The 21,971-nt window shown below is 43.5% G+C and overlaps 1 protein-coding gene across 4 annotated transcripts in view; it reads left to right on the top strand.

Annotated features, from left to right (window-relative positions):
* The window catches only part of stk32a (serine/threonine kinase 32A), a 66,017-nt gene that overhangs the window by 23,087 nt on the left and 20,959 nt on the right, over positions 1-21,971 (top strand). For all 4 annotated transcript variants that reach the window (XM_066645768.1, XM_066645767.1, XM_066645770.1 and 1 more), the window contains exon 5: positions 1,070-1,243. In XM_066645768.1, coding sequence (XP_066501865.1) covers positions 1,070-1,243 — 174 coding nt within the window. The remainder of the gene's footprint in view (positions 1-1,069; positions 1,244-21,971) is intronic.

The following is a 21,971-nucleotide window of genomic DNA, read 5'->3' as shown; positions in this document are numbered from 1 at the left end:
CCTGTCCTGAGGGTTCATAGAGAGGTAGGGACACTCGTTAGGTATGACAGGTGTGTTCTCTCTGTGTCTGTGTGGGTTTCCTCCGGATGACTGTCTGTGAGGAGCGTGGTGTGTTCTCCCTGTGTCTGCGTGGGTTTTCTCCGGGTGAGTGTCTGTGAGGAGTTTTCAAAAACTTATGGGGTTTCTTATGTTATCTTGTTGCTTCCTGGTAAACAAGTTACTTTAATATCATCTCAACAGAGTGCTTCAGTTTTGTAGCTTTGTTTGAACAGAAAATAACAGGCTTTCCATGATCTCACACACTGTCAGCAACTGATAAACTATTTTTATTTAATTATTTGTTATTATTGTAAAAAAAGACATTGATATGAAGCACCAAAGCTTCTCTAGACTTCCCAATGACATGATTTTGTATTTTGGGCTTTTCCTGTTTCTGAAATGCCAGACAAACCTTAGTGACAGTGGCTATGTGGCTAATGGTGGTCCGGCAAAACTAGGCTTGCCTAGTTTCTCTTTGCTCTTGTTTCTAAGGGTATGCAAGTAATAATTTCTGATAACCACATCCCAGTAGGAATTAGAGTGTCTGATTTACATTTTACTGCAGTGATTTGTTTTGGAAATAACTAACACAATGTCTGTACGCTGAATGCTATATATCTCTTTAAGGTTTGTTTTGGTATAGTTTCGTAGGAGATGTCCAGAAGATTCACCCAGTTTAAAATACACACCCCACAATGAAAACAAGGATCTATGATTTGTTCATTCTCTTGATCTTCACTTTTCTGATGAAAGCACAATAAGAAGGTTTTCAATTCTAACAAACATACTGTATTTTTTAAATGTAAACACATTTAGAATTTGTCACATGCAACAGACTCCGAAGTTTGGGACAGGGGTGAAAGTACGACAGGTTCCCCAGTCTGGCAGTGCATCACCAAAGTTGAAAGTGGATGTCCAAAGTTCCAGTTGCCGTGGGAAGAACTGGCTGCCCTGCTGAATTACAGTAAATGAAGCCGAGGTGTTTAAAACCTTCACTTCATTTTCATTCCCCCGTGTGTGTCTCCCTCAGGTACTCGTTTCAGGACGAGGAGGACATGTTCATGGTGGTGGATCTGCTGCTGGGAGGAGACCTGCGTTACCATCTGCAGCAGAACGTCCACTTTTCAGAAAACACTGTTACACTCTATGTGTGTGAACTGGCCCTGGCACTGCACTACCTCCGCAACAAACGCATCATCCACAGGTAAACACTCTTAAATTCAGGACATACAAAACAGAGACAAGGACAATTGTACTTACCACAGCTATCACCAGCAATAACTAAAGGAAAACTCTTCACTCTGCCACAGGCGTGTAGCCTGGCCCTTTCTGACTGAGGTGAAGCGACTTGTCTGTAGCAAAGCAGTTATTGGATTGTAAGTCAGGGGAAATGATTCAGTGTTGTGCTGTTCCTGGCTGTCAGGAAGCAAATAGATCATTGCGGCCGTCTAAAGGATTCACACATCAGAAAGGAGTGGTTTGAGTTTATTTTGTCTTTCGTCCACTATGTTTTATCCTAAGATCACCACCAGACGTTAGTGTGTGACCTCCATAGTAAATATATATATATATAGTTTGCGTTATGACGTTTACGACGCAAAACCACTTAAAAACAAGGTTTATACAATAAATGGGAGATGTGTCGTAACCACGAAACATCGTAACTCGGGACTGACGTAACCCGAGGACCTCCTGTGTGTGTGTGTATATATATATATATATATATTTTATTTTTTTTTGCTTATGATTGTTTTTTTTGCTTATGATTGCATCAGTGCTACACATTGCACATTGGTGCAGCAGGTAGTGTCTCTGTCACAGCTCCAGGGTCCTGGAGGTTGTGGGTTCAAGTCCCACTCTGGGTGACTGTCTGTGAGGAGTATGGTGTGTTCTCCCTGTGTCTGCGTGGGTTTCCTCTGGGTGCTCCGGTTTCCTCCCACAGTCCAAAAACACACGTTGGTAGGTGGATTGGCAACTCAAAAGTGTCCATAGGTGTGAGTGAATGTGTGTGTTTTGCCCTGTGAAGGACTGGCGCCCCCTCCAGGGTGTATTCCTGCCTTGCGCTCAATGATTCCAGGTAGGCTCTGGACCCACCGTGACCCTGAACTCTATGAACTGGATAAGCGCTTACAGATAATGAATGAATGAATGATTTATTGCATCATTTGTCCTCAACTTTGCATATTATTAGTATGGGTAAATCATTCGCAGAAGAGAAGAAGCTTTTACGGTAAGAAATCAACAAACCAGACCTTAATAGTGTGTGCGTTTGCATCTGCCATTTCTGAGATATTTCACCTCTCTGAGACACAAACCTTTTTATTTGAAAAACACCTGCCTTATACAGAACCAGCCACTGTTTCTACCTCTCATGTGGAAATGCAGAGCAGTGTGAATTTAAAACAGCCCGTGTTCAGATATAAGCGAGTGGGTATTTCCATGCAGGTGTTGATTCGCTTTCTGTTTTAAATCAGCATCAGTTCATTTGAATCAGCTGAAAGAGAAGCTGGAAATATTCTAATTTTCACCTCATCTGTATGGAAATCGACCGCATCCGCTGAATTGGTCTCGAAGAAAGGGGCACAGCCCAATTTCCCTGCCATATGGGGCCTTGGGTGTGTTTCTCTGTGTGTGTGTGTGTGTGCTACAAAGTCCCCAGGGACTACCACAGCTTCAGACGCCTCTTCTTACCTTTACTTTAATTATTTATCTCTCTGTCATCGCTCAGTCAAATAAGAGAGAACGTCTGTAGAAAACAAGGAGTGACCTCCTTGTTTCCTTGGGTCCTGTCCATTGAGAAATCATTTGAAAATGAGCTAAAATGTATGCAGAGCAACAGATGCACTGCAGTCTGTACTTGTAGATCTACAAAGTGCTCCTGTATAGTGAGTGGAGCTAATGAAATGCACAATGATGTACTTTCAATGTTACGACTGATTGATGACGTTACTGTTGCGTTTGAAACAACACCTTGTATCTCCTAAAGTAATAAACTGTCTTTTGGACCATTTTAGAAAATTTTGTAAATATGTAAATGGAAGTTGGTATATTTCAAATTATCTTAAAAATACAAAATGGCCAAGGCTTCGAGGTGTTGTTTGTACTCTCTGCTCTATTAAGCTCAGGTGCTAAAACTCTCCTGATGTTCAGATTCATGGTGGAGTGACTGAAGGAAGTGTTAATTGATTTTGGAAGAAAAAGCAACCTGAGCCTTCAGTAAAACCCTAGAGAAAATGGTCCCACCCAGAAGCGGGGGTCCCTTCAGTTTCCCTCCAGTTTCCCCTGGGTTTCTATTCCAGTAGCACAACTTAAACATGACGGTGCTGCTCCTGCCCTCAGCTTCAATTATTAACGGCACACTGCTGCTCAACAACACACTCTCAAGAGACAGCGACCAGACAAACAAGGAAACAGAGAACAGGTGATCAGTCTGGAATCATTGTGTTGAGATGTACATCAGGGGTTTCAAATTCATCAAAGTCGGCCGTGTGGTCCAGACCGACAATGATTTGGCAAATAGGTAGATTCCAGAGGGTTATACCCTAATGGACACCATAAATGTCCTCAGATCACAAGCCACCACTATTTTCACACTGCAGCCAAGACATCATCGCGAGAGTCAATACGTCTGGAGGACAACACAAACTACTCGTGTTGTCTAACACCATGCTGAGAAATGGCAGGAGTAGGACGTCTTCCTTACCCATCCAGAGCGAGATCCAGTTGTGCTTTCTTGCACTACTTCAATATTTAACTTGTTTTTAATGCTTTGTGGTCATATTGTTGGACAGAAACAAATCACTGAAAAAGACAAGCTCTTTCTCATTCATTATCTGTAACCCTTATCCAGTTCAGGGTCGCGGTGGGTCCAGAGCCTACTTCGAATCATTGGGCGCAAGGCACCCAATGGAGGGAGCGCCAGTCCTTCACAGGGCAACACACACACTCATACATTAACTCACACCTACGGACACTTTTGAGTCACCAATCCACCTACCAAGGTGTGTCTTTGGACCGTGGGAGAAAACCGGAGCACCCGGAGCACATACATCAGTGTGAGCTCAAACAAAACCAGGACTACAATGTAGTCAAAAGTGTTTTAACTGCTGTTTGGTTAAATAGGAGTTTTCCACTGTGGGGGAATGTGTAAAAAATCTTTACGGCTGTCCCCTTGATTAATTATTATAGGGGCTTTCAAAACAAGGCCTTGAATTTAGCTTCTTCATTGTGAATTGTGTAATCAGTTATTGACAGATGACGTGAAAAAGACAGGCACTTTGTTTTCACCGCCATTTTCCAGGTGCTCTGTGCCCAAGGCTGATCTGTAATTTGTCATTCATTAGTCACATTTTCCTTTCATTCACATTCATTTACTGATAAAATTTTGCAGTGGCGTTGTGTGAAAATCTACAGTAATAACCCCTCAGTTGAAAAATGAAAGACATTAGACACTAGGCAAGCTTTTAAATCCTGTTAAATCCTGCTTCAACCTTAGTGCTGTAAAGACATAAGAAACATAGTGATGAAATTACAGGATTTCTAACTGGGTTACATTTAATTTGCAGACATCTGTTACAGAGTGTAAAATATGATAAAGGCCAGAAATTGGTATGAAGTGTGTGTGTGTAAAAAATGTACCCTTATAAGTCCAGTGATACAGTTCTGGCAGTATTGCCTAGACACCACTGCATGCTACACTGTGTTAAGGTGGAACAGAATAATTTATCTGCGGCACCATTAAAGGTGGAGTGGAAAGTCAAATAAGCAGTTTTCTTGAGCTGTGCATAATAATAGATGTCCATTCTCTGTTTGTGGCATGTCCTGTAGTCCCTATTGAACTATTTATTCATTCATTCATTATCTGTGACCCTTATCCAGTTCAGGGTCGCGGTGGGTCCAGAGCCTACCTGGAATCATTGGGCGCAAGGCGGGAACACACCCTAGAGGGGGCGCCAGTCCTTCACAGGGCAACACACACTCACACATTCACTCACACACTCACACCTACAGACACTTTTGACACCCGGAGGAAACCCATGCAGACACAGGGAGAACACACCACACTCCTCACAGACAGTCACCCGGAAGAAACCCACACAGACACAGAGAGAACACACCACACTCCTCACACACATTCACCTGGAGGAAACCCACACAGACACAGGGAGACCATACCACACTCCTCACAGACAGTGACCCGGAGGAAACCCACGCTGACGCAGGGAGAACACACCACACTCCTCACAGACAGTCACCTGGAGGAAACCCACACAGACACAGGGAGAACATACCACACTCCTCACAGACAGTGACCCGGAGGAAACCCACGCTGACACAGGGAGAACACACCACACTCCTCACAGACAGTCACCCGGAGGAAACCCACGCAGACACAGAGAGAACACACCACACTCCTCACAGACAGTCACCCGGAGGAAACCCACGCAGACACAGAGAGAACACACCACACTCCTCACAGACAGTCACCCGGAGGAAACCCACAAAGTGACAGGGAGAACACACCACACTCCTCACAGACAGTCACCCGGAGGAAACCCACACAGACACAGGGAGAACACACCACACTCCTCACAGACAGTCACCCGGAGGAAACACAGGGAGAACACACCACACTCCTCACAGACAGTCACCCGGAGGAAACCCACAAAGTGACAGGGAGAACACACCACACTCCTCACAGACAGTCACCCGGAGGAAACACAGGGAGAACACACCACACTCCTCACAGACAGTCACCCGGAGGAAACCCACAAAGTGACAGGGAGAACACACCACACTCCTCACAGACAGTCACCCGGAGGAAACACAGGGAGAACACACCACACTCCTCACAGACAGTCACCGGGAGTGGGAATCGAACCCACAATCTCCAGGTCCCTGGAGCTGTGTGACTACAACACTGCCTGCTGCGCCACTGTGCCCCTCCCCAACTGAACTATAATAACTTTAAATAATGTTTTTAATTCATTCATTCATTGTCTGTAAGCACTGTCCAGTTCGGGGTGGCGGTGGGTTCGGAGGCTACTCGGAATCACTAGACGCAAGGCAGGAATACAACCTGGAGGGGGCGCCAGTCCTTCTAAATAATGTTTAATATAATAAACCTATAATAAAAATCACAGCTGAATGAAGAAGTGCATCTCGGCTTGTTTTGCATCCCGTCAAATGTTAAAAACTTAATTCCCCTCCAGAGAGCTCTGCTGAACCCTGTTACATGAAGAAGAAGCTAATGTTTTGATGTGTGTTGATGCTCAGGAGAGGGAAACACACACACAAACACAGTGTGTGTGTGGGGGGGGTGGGTCTGTGTGTGTGCAAATGCTGGGAAAAGCTTAGTTTATGCAGAATAGTGACAACTCAAACCACACACTCCATCTCCGTCTGCTCTACAGTTTTGTTTTTCCTCGATGCAGCATTTTTGTCCAGTCGCTGTCAGCACTGTGTACTGGACGAGTTTAGAGAAATACAACCCCAAAACACCTCTATCATATGTCTGTCAAAAATATCACAAGATAAGTGTTTTTAAAAACTCCATTTCAACTGGCAGCGACACTTTTGAAGTTCTCATCATCAGTTTGTATCAAACCATGGTTTTGGAAATTATTAATAAATTAAATAATTTTATGGACAGAATTTCTCGGCGTAGCCAAGTGGCGGAAGGTGTCTGGTTTGTTGGTCTCAGGATTCCATGTCTGCTTTTTGCGGACGATGTAGTCTTGTTGGCTTCATCGAGCCGGGACCTCCAGCTCTTGCTGGAACAGTTTGCAGCCGAGTGTGAAGCGGTAGGGATGAGGATCAGCACCTCCAAGTCCGAGTCCATGGTACTCAGTCGGAAAAGGGTGGAGTACTCTCTCCAGGTTGGAAGTGAGATCCTGCCTCAAGTGGAGGAGTTTAAATACCTCGGGGTCTTGTTCACGAGTGAGGGAAAGATGGAGCGGGAGATTGACAAGCGGATTGGTGCAGCGTCAGCAGTAATGCGGGCTCGGTACCGGTCCGTTGTGGTGAAGAGAGAGCAGAGCAGAAAAGCAAAGCTCTCGATTTACCGTTCAATCTACGTCCCAACCCTCACCTATGGTCACGAGCTTTGGGTAGTGACCGAAAGAACGAGATCGGTACAAGCGGCTGAAATGAGTTTTCTCCACAGGGCGTCTGGACTCTCCCTTAGAGACAGGGTTAGGAGCTCGGACGTCCGGGAGAGACTCGGAGTGGAGCCGCTGCCTCCGGATGCCTCCTGGACGCCTTCCTGGTGAGGTGTTTGGGGCATGTCCAACGGGGAGGAGGCCCCGGGGAAGACCAAGAACACGCTGGAGAGACTACATGTCTCGACTGGCCTGGGAACGCCTCAGTATTTAGTATTTTTGTTCCTGGGCTTCCTCTATAGCTGCAAAGTGTAATTCATTTTTACCACATTGTCCTGAAATCAAGAGGGAGGGAGGGAGGGAGGAGTGTGGTTTCTTACCCTCTACCAAAACGTAAACAGTGTCATTTCGGCAGAGCTGAGCCCAGAGTAAGGACAGATGCTGCATTCTCCCTAACACAGGTCACAGAAGCATCACAGTAATATGCTCACGTGGGGACGGCCATATTTAAAATAGGTTAACTACAGAATCCCTGATACATCCTTTGATCCAGCATTAAACAGAGTAGAAGCTGTTACTGCGTCAAAGGCTTTTTAATAACTTTAATTGTAGAGGAGCTGTTGTGGAGGCAGATGTCTTCACAGTGTATACTGAATCAACCCCAGCCTCTGATGGGGAAAGTCCTGCTTCTAATACGAGCTTTTCTGGAACATACTATGTTTATCTCTGCTGTTTATAATCCTAAAGGGGACAAAATGTTTTTAACTGGTGCCAGGTTTAAGGACACTCTGATCTGCAGCTCTTCAATAATGCAGGAGATATAAATGTGAAGCTGTTTGCCTGGAGGCTCCAGATTGTTTGTTGTATGCGGTTCACTGTGAACCCTGGCGTCCAGCTCCAAATTCCTGACTCGATTTTTTTCCTTTGTAGCTTTACTCATAAATACAAAAGAGCTCATGGCAAGCGCTGAAATAAGTGCTGATGTTTAATTGCTCAGAGGGAATGGGTGGAATCACACACTGTTCTTTCTTTCTTGTGTTTTCCTTTTGTTTTCAATAGGAGTCGTGTTTTGAGCGTTGTTTTATGCCCCGTCAGCAGCTGTGTTTTTGCGCAGGGTGCTCGCAACATTGCAAGTTCAGCTCAGATTGGTCGAGTATGAACCAACTTATGATCCATGGAAGCGGTGCCCCAGTTGGAGGTGGCCATGTTTGGAACAGGCTTAGTGCAGAATCTACTTGGATTTCTGTGGCTTCACAAATCTGATCACAACACATGCAATAAACAGAAAGATTGGTGGCTTTTAAATGAACTAATTGAGTCATTTTTAACTATGAAGCAAGCACAGGGTTCAGGTAACTTTGGATGTCTCAGCTAACCATATTATCGCTGTCCAAAGAAAACCATGTATCTCCAAAACACTTCCAAAGGAATAGAAGATTAGAAGATTCTGCGACCGTCTGTAGAATATAAATTATGCCTTGAGCCAGATTACACAAGAACATTTGACTTGATTGGAGAAAATGTGTGTTGCATATGTCATATGTCTTTGGACAGATAGTCTACAGTCTGATATACAGTAAGCCACTTACTAAAAATGCAGTCACATACAACCTGTTTATATTGTTTAACCAGTGACCCTCCGGCCTCAAGCTCACTTCTCTAAACTTAAGGCCACGGCTTCCCCCAGTGTAAATAGTGCAGTGTAATATTATGTATACTCTTAGGAGCACAGTTATTCCCCAGTTTTCAGGAGAGATTACTTTATTTTCTGGATTTGAAAATGTTTGAAATCACAGAAGAACCACCAAGATGTTGATGTTGCATCTATTTTCACGTCCTGATCGTTTAGTTTCATAGGCAGCTGAAGGTCTCGCAGACATCGGCTCCTATTGCTTGTGCTTGGTGAAGCGGCTTCAAACCAACAATCCAAGCTGCTCTTGGATCTATGTTTTTATTTGAGCATTTGGACTTACGGTTGGTCCAGAATCTCTCACTGCTGAGGGTCTTATTTTTGAGGGTCACATGATGGTACCAAGCTGGGAGGGAGCGACTACCTCATGCTTCTTCTGAGACCTCCAAAGATGGAAAAAGAACATTTCTTATCGATCTGCTACCAGTGCAGTATCATTACACTGCTCTACACACTTGGAGGAGAACCCTTACAGCCCTGTTCTCTTGTGTTAAATAACAGTTACCAGACCTTGTCCAAACTGAGCTGAGCGATATATGGGAAGAAGGTCTCACCAGAATATTGGACTGCTCTATAAACTCACGTAGTAGAGATATATGCAAAATATTGCATTAATTACACTATTGTAAAACTAAACTACACAAGATTTTTCTGGCTATCTCTCCAATATGTGATGTGTTGAATAGAAAGAGGCACTCTGACTCATTTGTTTATTACATGCCCAGCTTTACTTACCAGTTTTCATATACAGCTCAATGTACAGTGATGGCCACCATGATGGTATCTAAAAAATTGATCCTGCTTCATTGGAAATCATCTTCGGCTCCTTCTTTCAAAAATTGACTAACGGAAATATAGGAGGTCCTCGGGTTACGTCAGTCCTGAGTTATGATGTTTCATGGTTACGACACATCTCCCATTTACTGTATAAAGCCTTGTTTCGACTTCAGTGGTTTTGCGTCGTAATCGTCGTAACGTGAACTTCGTGTTTGGTGTACGCGGCGCAGCGGAAGAATACACGGTTACGCGGCTCGGGATCGAGGAGGATAGGTGTTAGGATATTATTTACGTACAGTATGTACGTATGTCCCGACTTACACCGAAAATCGGTTTACGACGCGACGTAGGAAAGGATCAACGTCGTAAGTCGAGGACCCCCTGTATATAAGTTTATTTCAATGAAGCGATTAGACACTCGGAAACCACACTCTCAGGGGCATGTTTTTAAATTTGGGAAACCCATACTTCACCGCCTTAAAGAATCTCAGGAATGAGAGAAATATTAAAGAAGTCCTCCCTCCCCCTTTTCATTTTTATTTATTTATTTATTTATTTTTCTTCTCTATGTTTATGTATATGTAATACACTTATCTCCTTTTTATTGAGAACGTTCTAAATGTCTAAATGGACCGGGACAGGGTTGGATAAGTCTGTTCGGTGTATGTTTATGCAAAATTCATTCATTCATTCATTCATTCATTCATTATCTGTAAGCGCTTATCCAGTTTAGGGTCGCGGTGGGTCCAGAGCCTACCTGGAATCATTGGGCGCAAGGCGGGAATACACCCTGGAGGGGGCACCAGTCCTTCACAGGGCAACACACATTCACACCTATGGACACTTTTGAGTCACCAATCCACCTACCAACGTGTGTTTTTGGACTGTGGGAGGAAACCGGAGCACCCGGAGGAAACCCACACAGACACAGGGAGAACACACCACACTCCTCACAGACAGTTACCCGGAGGAAACCCACACAGACACAGGGAGAACACACCAACTCCTCACAGACAGTTACCCGGAGGAAACCCACACAGACACAGGGAGAACACACCAACTCCTCACAGACAGTCACCCGGAGCGGGAATCGAACCCACAACCTCCAGGTCCCTGGAGCTGTGTGACTGCAACACTACCTGCTGCACCACCGTGCCGCCCATGCAAAATTCAATAAAACGAAATATTAAATATAAAAAAAAAAAACAGAGCTGCGTGACAGGGGAGTGGCAGGGACGTCTTATACCATGGAAAGAGCAAGACGTAATTTTTTTCTTGGACTTCCAAGCCTCAAATGTCTAAGGCATCCTGCCATTTTTAAAAAATTGATGCTTTTTTTGATCTCTAATTGGGAACCTTTGTTAATGAAGTGCTCACAATAGCCATGATCTACTCAGAAAATAATTATCATAATATCGTCTACTGCTACTGTGAAGGATCTCATTCTGCCAAATAGCTATTAAAAGCTGTCCTGCGTCTAAACAGCATTGTTGGTGAAAGCCCTGGAGAGCTGGTCTCTAGGGCTTCTGGGTCACCCTCCACCTGTCCCTCTCTCTGAGCGTGTTAGGGGGATCAGGTGAGCGGGAGGACGGCTCCATTTCAGCCCCATCAGGAGATGTGATGTAATGAGGCCATTAGAAGCAGGTAATAGGTTGTTGGACTAGTGGAGCGAGAGAAGAGCAGGAGGATCGGATTAGCAGAAGGCGAGGGAGGGGAGAGAGGAGGATGGACAGAGTGAGGGAGTGGACGCTCAGCTGTATCATATGGCCAGTGCATGCTCACCAGGGCAATACTGTGTGCTGCTCTGGTTTATTTATGAGTGATGGGTGGGTGGGTGGCTCAAGAAAAAGGTGCAGTGTTCCCTTTATACAGCAAAGTAATGAGCCGGGAGGTTCAGTACGCATTCAAGGCCTTGGGGGCACCAGTTCTGTGTCTTCTGTGTCAATTCTGTGTCTTGCTTTTCGAAAGACACAGAATAAGAACACCAAACACACCATTTAACTCACAGGAGTAGTCCTCAACAATGGGACGTCCCATCCTTGTATCGATAAGCATCTTAATAAGTTACATTACATCATTAAAATTTACAATAACTTCCACAACAACATACAATTAGTTGCAAAAGTACTGTAGTCTAAAGCACTGTCCCCACTTGTTTTAATCTGTGGTTTAGACACTTGTCCTCACAAAAATGACATTTAAAGTCACCAAATATACCCCTCCAAGGAGTAAATTATGACCTCTGATGTCAGTGTGGTCATGTGGAAGGCACAAACCCCACTTTTTGATAACGCAAATCCCATGAACTTGCCTGGTTTCTGTCTTTATTATTGGCGATCTTCGCAATTGTAATTCAGTTCACTTTTTTAAAAAATTCAGAGAAAGTTTCCTCACTATTTGCGCTGTCTGTGCACTGAAAAAAGGTCCAGTGTCGAGACACAGCCCTGGCTCTGTAAATGGGAAACAAACAATGGGTCTCGGTCTAAACTGAATAAAATGTTTACAGCTGAATTTACTTTTGAATTTTTGAATTTTGAATCCACACTTTACTTGCATTGTGGGAGGGGCCAGAACACATTGCACTTAGTGCTTTTTTTTTCACCTTCCCATGAACAGAAATTTGGCACCAGACCTGGTCAAACTAGCAGCTGGGGGACAATGTTTTGAAAGGATTTGTTAGAGCCAAAGTGTTACAAGAATGTTTCACATGCTGATACATTTTTGGGAACATTCTTGAGTGATTTTGGTTTTTTTATGTGGATGGAGATATTTCAGAGAAAGCTCAATGATGGTGTGGATCAATATGTTTTGAAAATGAAACATTTTTATTTCTAAAATTGAGTCCCTGTGGAGGAGTGTATCTGCATGGTGTATCTTAAATATATTCCTAGAGCAATACCCCTTCTCAACCTGCCCTACAAAAAGAAGGTAAAAATAGTGTTAGTTGCATAAATTAATATAACAAAAATTAAAGTGAAAGTACCTTCCTTGAAAGCAAACAAAATTAGCAGCTCAGAAAACACTTAAGTACTCAGTAATTTCCAGAAATGTAGTAGAACTTCATGCATTTAGCTTCTGTCAGCACAGGAACGTATGTATCTATTCCTCTCTGATCAGATCATTTTGATGTCACATAAAAAAGTTTAAAGGCTGACAGATATAAGTATGAATTCAAATGAAAATAGCAGCTTAATTTGCTTTAAAACTGACAATTTTATTAAAGTGACGGAAAAACCCGAGCTCGCTACGGAAATTCTTGAACGCAACCGTGACGTCACTGGTGGACAACAGCTGAACAACGCGGCGGTAAAACACCGTTATGACTGACTGTTATGAAAGTATCTAGCTAAATAACCAACATTATTCATGACAATAGCCTAGCAATAAGCTAAACTCAAATTTAGAGGTACCGTTATTCTTGTAAATGTGATCGAAGTCGAACTCGAATTCATCCGACACTATAAACCTTCCGTAATGCAGCTACGTAGCCGAGTATAATCTGAGCCACCGAGTTTAGCGAGTCAAGCTAACGTTAACTAACACCAACTAAAACAGGCGAAGTGAGTGTCCTTACCCTGTTTACCTCCATGTTACAGAGGCTCTTGAACACCTTTCGTTGGTGTCCTTACATGCCCATATTGTTGGAAAAGCGCCAGTGAAATGAGCTACAGATAACGGAGTGAGCAGAGGGTCCTTTTCAAAGTGTCCGTTTAAAGTTGACAAATTTAGTCCATTTTCTGGATATTTTGGGATCTTTGGGCCATTTGTTCACAGATGTCCCACTGTACATTGAATGATTGCAGCCAAAAACAACACACCTTTTCGTCATTCTGCATTAAATTAAGTGCAGCTTCTAGAGTTGTTGTCCACCATCTACGTCACAGGCAAGACGCCTATTAGAGTTTCCCAACACCGTTGGGGGGGGGCGCAACGGTCTTTTAAACCTTATTCCTTCAGTTAGTAAGAAATAACATGTTTTCTGACTATCAATAACGGAATTGTTAAAATACCTGGACGTTGTTCATTTGTGAGTCCAGATACAGAAGAAAGCCTTTAGTGAGTTAATATGCACGACTGAAATGGACCAGATTAAACAGTAGATACTTTTATTATTATTACCTTTATTATGACCCCCACCTCTGCTTAAATGTGGCTTGTTTTAGCTGTTTCAGCTCAGACATCAATACGTGAGTCACTTTCAGCAGCAGCCTGTCTCCTGTCTGACGAGTGTCTGCAGAGTTCACCAGGTCCCTCTGTTCCCAACTAATTACAGGGAAAGACAAAATCAATTTACTGTTACAAGAGTCTCACGCATGTTACAGCCATTTGCAGAAACGTGGAGCACATGTAGTATGTGTGTGTGTGTGTGTGTGTGTGGAAGCTATCATGGAAAAATTATGTGCACTTTGTGAGGGGAATGAGTTTAAAAATTAAGCATCTCATCTCATCTTCTTCTCTGCTTAAAGATACTGAAACATACCTGTGATAATTTGATGGCTTTCAACCATAAGGGCATCACTGAGGTCAGGGAAAGACTTTATACCCCTCAGGCCGACACTTTGTATTGGGCATGTTGACCTCAAACCTTAGCGCATCCCGTTTAATTCCATGTTTTTTATGGAGTTTAAACGAACTCTGAATGTTCTAAATAAACGTGAGGTGCATGAAAACTGTTCCCATCCACCTTACAACATCTCACTGCTTTTATTGCATCTGCTGCTGAAGAACAGAGAGGGCATGGAAGAATGCACAAAGTAAATGCACATAATTCACTTCAGACGGCTCTCTTCTCTCTCTCTCTCTCCGCTGAACTAACTGCCTTTCACTGTGTATTATTCAGCGGTGTAGAATTTTAATGACTGTTTTATAAAGCTTTCAGGAGCACAGAGACCTTTCCATAATCTGTTCGATGACATTCCGTTATTCATTTTTAAAAGCAGCTTGCTCGGGTAGCTCTTAATCAGAGCGGAAGGGCCTGGTGTTGGAGCATTCCCAGGTTGGAGATGGGTTTGGACAGCCCTAGCTAAACTCTCTCCACCCTTCTGCACTTGTTCGGAGTGTTGAATTTGTAGACACCCCTTATTATGAGTGAATTCATATGCTTGGTTGTTTTTCATTATTATTTTACCGAAGAATCACTTTCAGATTAATATGGATTTAAGCTCTTCTGGGCTCTGCTTAGCGATCGTTAGCTTAGCGCAACCTGTTGCTCCCCAGCAACGCTCTGGTCCCTCCAGACGAGACGGAGGCAAATGTCATCTAATTAGCCGCAGCATGTCTGACCTTTCTTCACACACACCCGAGTCCAGGAGGCTCAAAGCGGCATCACCGGCTTCCACACCACTGTCCAGAACCTTGACTTTCATATGCTAATCACCCTCTGCTAAATCCTGCACCACTTAGCGGCTGCTTTCCTGGTTAAGCAAAGAGTTGTTTGTCAGTCTGTGTTTTCAGGAATGGGTTGGTGGATGAAAGGAAACGGGTGTGTAAAAAGAGTATTCAGTTATTCATATCAAACATGACATATTCACACACATTGTCTACAAGTTTACACTGGAACTTGCTTTGCTCAAAATTCCACAAGGATCACACACCACAGTACCATTTCCCCCTTGGCCAATCAGCCCTGTTTGGAAAGGACGGTTAAACCATCTGTTCTTTTAAAGGCTAAGCACCACTTAATGGACCTCCATGAATATTTCACATTATTTTAGTTACTGACATATATAAGTATGAATTAAAATGAAAATAGCAGCTTAATTTGCTTTAAAACTGACAATTTTATTAAATTGACGGAAAAACCCGAGCTCTTCTTGAAAGCAACCGTGACGTCACTGGTGGACAACAGCTGAACAACGCCGTGCTAAAACACCGTTATGACTGACTGTTATGACAGTATCTAGCTAAATAACCAACATTATTCATGACAATAGCCTAGCAATAAGCTAAACTCAAATTTAGAGGTACCGTTATTCTTGTAAATGTGATCGAAGTCGAACTCGAATTCATCCGACACTATAAACCTCCGTAATGCAGCTACGTAGCCGAGTATAATCTGAGCCACCGAGTTTAGCGAGCCAAGCTAACGTTAACTAACACCAACTAAAACAGGCGAAGTGAGTGTCCTTACTCTGTTTACCTCCATGTTACAGAGGCTCTTGAACACCTTTCGTTGGTGTCCTTACATGCCCATATTGTTGGAAAAGCGCCAGTGAAATGAGCTACAGATAACGGAGTGAGCGGATGGTCTTTTCCAAAGTGCCCGTTTGAAGTTGACAAATTCAGTCCATTTTCTGGATATTTTGGGATCTTTGGGCCATTTGTTCACAGATGTCCCACTGTACATTGAATGACTGCAGCCAAAAACAACACACCTTTTCGTCATTTTGCATTAAATTAAGTGCAGCTTCTAGAGTTGTTGTCCACCATCTACGTCACAGGCAAGACGCCTATTAGAGTTTCCGAACACCGTTGGGGGGGGGGGGGGGTCAACGGTCTTTTGAACCTTATTCCTTGAATTAGTAAGAAATAACGTGTTTTCTGACTATCAATAAACACAAGTTAGGAACTCAAATTCCACTGTTTATTTGTTTGACACTTTCATAGAGCTGCTGCTTAGCCTTTAAATGAGAATGAGTCACAGCTCACACCATCCTCAAGTGCACAGCAGCAGGTTTTGTTTTTAACAGTTTTTGCACTGTTGTTTTCCTTCTCTTTTTCATCCTTTCCAAAAATGTTGTTATTTAATGTGGTTTAATCTCACTGTTGTTCTCTCACACAACTCTGTGATTGGAGAGGCTCCGATGAGGGGCAGGACATTGCTCAAGTCCCACCCTAAAAGCCAGAAGCAGAGCAAAGTCAGAACAGCTCATTTAATACCATAATTTCTGATTTTAGCAGCCCCCAAAATCTGGTTGTCTTTTTTATTTTTTAGATTGTAACTGCTGCTATTCTTCTGGGAACATTTTTATGACAGTATTTGATGCCATTTAGCCACAAAAAGCATTGGTGTGGTCAGTTATTGATGTTAGACAATTCTAAAACTAATCTTAGTGGTACTGGTTGGAGCTCCCATCCCTCCAGAATCCCTGTTCCAGGAGCTCCACTGTCCCACAGCACATTGCTGGGGGCTTTATACCCCTCTAGTCAATGCTTGGATTTGAGCATTAGGCACTTGGCTCATGAAGAGAGTTTGATTTTATTCAGCCCACATAGCGCTGCCCAAACACAGCAAAGTTATCAGGAGTATTTTAGGGCCAACTGCTGTTACAGTGATGCTCAGTATAAACAGAGTGAGCATAACAGAGGTCATTTGCATATAGGTCTTAAAGGTACAGTACCTGTTTAAGTCTTAGGGGTAAGTCTAAGGAAGAGGGCTCTGGTGTAGTGTGTGTGCCAGTGTAATATTTTGATTTTATTGCAGTGTACAATCATAGATTTGACAAAATACTTTAAAGCTGGTTGAATGCGCTGTTTTCCTTTTAATTTGCATCCAACAACAAATCAAATCCATGAAAAATACTGTCCACAAATCCTCCTTCATTAGCATTCAGACACAAACAGCTGTCTGCTGCAGGAAGACAAAATCAGCTTTATAGTCATCCCTTCTCATCACAGGTGGTTTGAGGGAGGAACGGATGAGTTACTCCAGGACACTGTGATATATTTAATGTGGAAGAGCAACAAACAGCAGAGAGGATGGATGAACAGGTACATAACAAATACAGACAATAGACACACAGAGTAAATACACAAAACACTGGGCACAAGGCTGGGGATAGTGGTCTCTAGATATTGGTTCAATACACTGAACATTTTCATTGTTTTTAGCAGCATAAAAAGTAGTCATTAAAGTGTCAGTTCACGGGATTTAACTCCTCGCTTGAGCCAAACACAGTGAGTGTGCAGTATTTTTAAAAGTGAAGTAGTGAATGGAGTGCCTTGTAAACCCACTCACTCACTCACTCACTAACACAAATGAAGTGTGTGCTTTTCAGTGCTTTTCATCAAAGACACTATGGGTGCATCCCAGCAGTGTACTACTCCCTAATACTGTAAGGTGTAGTGCTGGGCGATATGAGCAGAAATCAATATCACGATTAATTGTACATTTGACCACGATTACGATTAATGAGCGATTACTTTGTTGTTGTATTTGTGACCCTCACAGTTCAGTGTCGAGGCTTGTGCTGTAAATACGCTCCAGTGTTAAAGCTGGGGTAGTGTTTCTAATGTCGGTGGGAGCTTGTTTCTCTCACTTTCTGAGCACTGTTTATATTTGGTGTGAGATTGTGCTTCGGTCGCTGAAACTGTTTTTTCTCAGTGTTTACATTTTCTTTTTGTTCAGTGTCGTCTTAATTATAGTCATCACACAGCACGTCCAAACCACAGACGCTGTGTTTTTCTTTGGTACGAGCTCGAGTCACTTGGTCGGCCTCGAAGTTTTGGTTGCTTCCATGTGGCAGATAGGGGCAGAGTCATGTGACTACTGCGTGGTTTTAAAGAGACAGTACATGAGCACACAGTGGGGGCATAACAGAATAAAAATAGTCTATATAATTGATATAGACAAAATTATGTCGTTCTGAAGTCATATGAAGTTCTGATTTCGATTAGTTTTCTATTAATTGCCCAGCTGTAGTAGGGTGTATATTATATACAAAGCTAAACTGTATGGGTCTGGCCGATTAATACACCAAATTATAACATGCTGTGTTTTGTATACCAGGAAAAGTCAGCATGCATCACTGCAAGACGCTGTCGCCAACATATTCCACAGCGTACACAAGCAGCGTTTTTCTCTCTGTCAGCTACACTAACCAATTCAGATCTCTCTCCCTCTGCTCTCTCACTCTCTTTCACCCTCATACACATACACGGTCCTGCGCACATAAAATTGGACAGTTCAGATAGTCACAAGCTGCTATTATTTACTTTTTTCAGACGTAAGTATCTCCCCCATTTCGTTTTGCATTGCATCATGGAGACAATACTGACAAACAACAAAACCTCATTCAAAAACACACCAGATCCAGGTAAACATTACTTAGACATTCAACTCCACTTCATACAACATCATCAAAAACTAGATAGTATTGATATTAAGTTTGCAGCTGAGTTGCACCCTGTGTGTTATTCACAATTCCTTTCTAACCCATGAGCTACACTGCACACATCTGTTCAGTTCAGTTTAAAACAACATTCTGATTATAGATGTACATACACTATGTCCATATAATACATACACTTTATGATTGTATACGAGGGGCATTCAGTCCACGGTATGGATATAATCTACTAGTCCTGTGGGTAATTATATTGTGTTTCAAAGAAATGACACTTAATGAGAGAATATAAAGAAAATGTCGGCTTGTTTTGATTATTAGTTTTGTTGCAGAACTAAACCACAAATGTACTGAAGGTAACTGAGCATTGTGTTGTATGTGTCTGTGGACTCATGGACATTAGTCCTCCACCCTACAGCCCAAACTCAGTACCGAGGGATGTTTACCTGATCCCAGATCTGAAGAAAAATCTCAGTGGAAAGCGATTTTCTGACGATGAATGCTGCTCGTTTGGTGATAGTACTGTCAAAGCATTGTAATAGCTTTGTTCCTATAAAGTCACCACACTTTCATTTCTTCAGTATAACAGAAAACCAAAGCTAACTGCATTCAAATGTAAACCTATAAACAATATTAATTTATTTATTTATAACTTGCTGATAAGTTACAGGCGGCACGGTGGTGCAGCAGGTAGTGTCACACTCACACAGCTCTAGGGACCTGGAGGTTGTGGGTTCGAGTCCTGCTTCAGGTGACTGTCTGTGAGGAGTGTGGTGTGTTCTCCCTGTGTCTGTGTGGGTTTCCTCTGGGTGACTGTCTGTGAGGAGTGTGGTGTGTTCTCCCTGTGTCTGCGTGGGTTTCCTCTGGGTGACTGTCTGTGAGGAGTGTGGTGTGTTCTCCCTGTGTCTGCGTGGGTTTCCTCCGGGTGACTGTCTGTGAGGAGTGTGGTGTGTTCTCCCTGTGTCTGCGTGGGTTTCCTCTGGGTAACTGTCTGTGAGTAATGTGGTGTGTTCTCCCTGTGTCTGCGTGGGTTTCCTCCGGGTGACTGTCTGTGAGGAGTGTGGTGTGTTCTCCCTGTGTCTGTGTGGGTTTCCTCCGGGTGACTGTCTGTGAGGAGTTTGGTGTGTTCTCCCTGTGTCTGCGTGGGTTTCCTCCGGGTGACTGTCTGTGAGGAGTGTGGTGTGTTCTCCCTGTGTTCGCGTGGGTTTCCTCCGGGTGACTGTCTGTGAGGAGTGTGGTGTGTTCTCCCTGTGTCCGCATGGGTTTCCTCTGGGTGATTGTCTGTGAGGAGTGTGGTGTGTTCTCCCTGTGTCTGTGTGGGTTTCCTCCGGGTGACTGTCTGTGAGGAGTGTGGTGTGTTCTCCCTGTGTCTGCGTGGGTTTCCTCCGGGTGACTGTCTGTGAGGAGTGTGGTGTGTTCTCCCTGTGTCTGCGTGGGTTTCCTCTGGGTGACTGTCTGTGAGGAGTGTGGTGTGTTCTCCCTGTGTCTGCGAGGGTTTCCTCCGGGTGACTGTCTGTGAGGAGTGTGGTGTGTTCTCCCTGTGTCTGCGTGGGTTTCCTCTGGGTGACTGTCTGTGAGGAGTGTGGTGTGTTCTCTCTGTGTCTGCGTGGGTTTCCTCCGGGTGACTGTCTGGGAGGAGTGTGGTGTGTTCTCCCTGTGTCTGCGTGGGTTTCCTCTGGGTGCTCCGGTTTCCTCCCACACTCCAAAAACACGTTTTGGAAGGTGGATTGGTGACTCAAAAGTGTTGGTATTACTGTGAAGGACTGGTGCCCCCTCCAGGGTGTGTTCCCGCCTTGCGCCCAGTGATTCCAGGTAGGCTCCGGACCCACTGTGTCCCTGAACTGGATAAGCGTTTACAGACAATAAATGATTGATAAGTTACATTACAGAAGTGTTTAATTGTATTTTTTATTAAGAGAGTGTTTATAGTGATACTCACTTGACCATCTAACGCTGACCATCACAGATTCAGCAAACTGACCTCCGATCTGTTGACCGCTGCAGTGTCCATGATGTCTGCATAATTCAGTAGTATTGAATTTTAATCTGATCTGTTGACTCAGGGTGGGACCCACTTCACTCAGACCTTTGATGAAAAAACAAACCAATAATTCTTTCTTCTTTTTGTGAATATTTTTATTTTTTATTTTGGGTCTTTTGTTTTTAAAAAGGCTTTGTTTTAATGCTTTTGTCCTGGATTTGTCTTATGATTCATGTTCTGTGTTGTGTTCGGTGTCACCATATTAAATTCCTAACAGCTTTGTGTTCAGTGTGGCAGTAAAACACTGACTGTGAGGCAGTAACAGGGTTTGTTTTGTGGGGACTTTTGTCCTGAGTTTATATTGGCTTTGCAGTGGTAATCAAATCTTCAAATCTTATGAATCTTAGAGGTCCACTTACCAAATTACCAGAGAGCTGAAGGTCCAGAGAGGTCAAATGAGCAACACAAATGACCCCATATTTTCAGTCAGTTTATACTTAAACGTGCACAGAGTCTTTCTGAAAGTGATGCTGTAGTTTGGAAAGTGGTGTTAGCCTTCAGAAGTTAGACAGAAGGCATTAACCAGTGCTAGATTTACCAATTAAACAGGCAGAAAAAGAAGGAATCATCCAAATATATTTTCATTTAAAATGGATGACAAATTGTGTAGAGTGAACATCACTCTGGAAGATCCATAACTGAATATAATAATTTTACACCATTCTCCACTTCATGGATCATGTGTTTGTTGTGCTTTGTTTTAGACCTCCTTGTAGGTCAGACATCATCTTTCCTTGTGTGTCCTCATCTGTAAAGACCAGACCTGATGGACATGACTATAACTGCCTCTGAAAACATTCACATTTTCAGCTTGCATAGCTTTGCTTGTCTGTTTTCTTTTTCTTTTGCGCTCACTGTCTGAGCTGATCCTACACTTTCTTTCTCCAGAACGTCACTTTTCCTCAAGTTACCTTCTCCAACAGATGTAGTTTCAGCATTTTCAGGCTGAACCCTTAGATATCCCTGTGTCTGTGTGGGTTTCCTCCGGGTGACTGTCTGTGAGGAGTGTGGTGTGTTCTCCCTGTGTCCGCAGGGGTTTCCTCCGGGTGACTGTCTGTGAGGAGGGTGGTGTGTTCTCCCTGTGTCCGCGTGGGTTTCCTCCGGGTGACTGTCTGTGGGGAGTGTGGTGTGTTCTCCCTGTGTCTGCGTGGGTTTCCTCCGGGTGACTGTCTGTGAGGAGTGTGGTGTGTTCTCCCTCTGTCTGCGTGGGTTTCCTCTGGGTGACTGTCTGTGAGGAATGTGGTGTGTTCTCCCTGTGT

The sequence above is a fragment of the Hoplias malabaricus genome, chromosome 15, assembly GCF_029633855.1.
Source record: "Hoplias malabaricus isolate fHopMal1 chromosome 15, fHopMal1.hap1, whole genome shotgun sequence".
NCBI lineage: Eukaryota > Metazoa > Chordata > Actinopteri > Characiformes > Erythrinidae > Hoplias > Hoplias malabaricus.
This window is presented reverse-complemented; position numbering and strand designations above follow the sequence as displayed.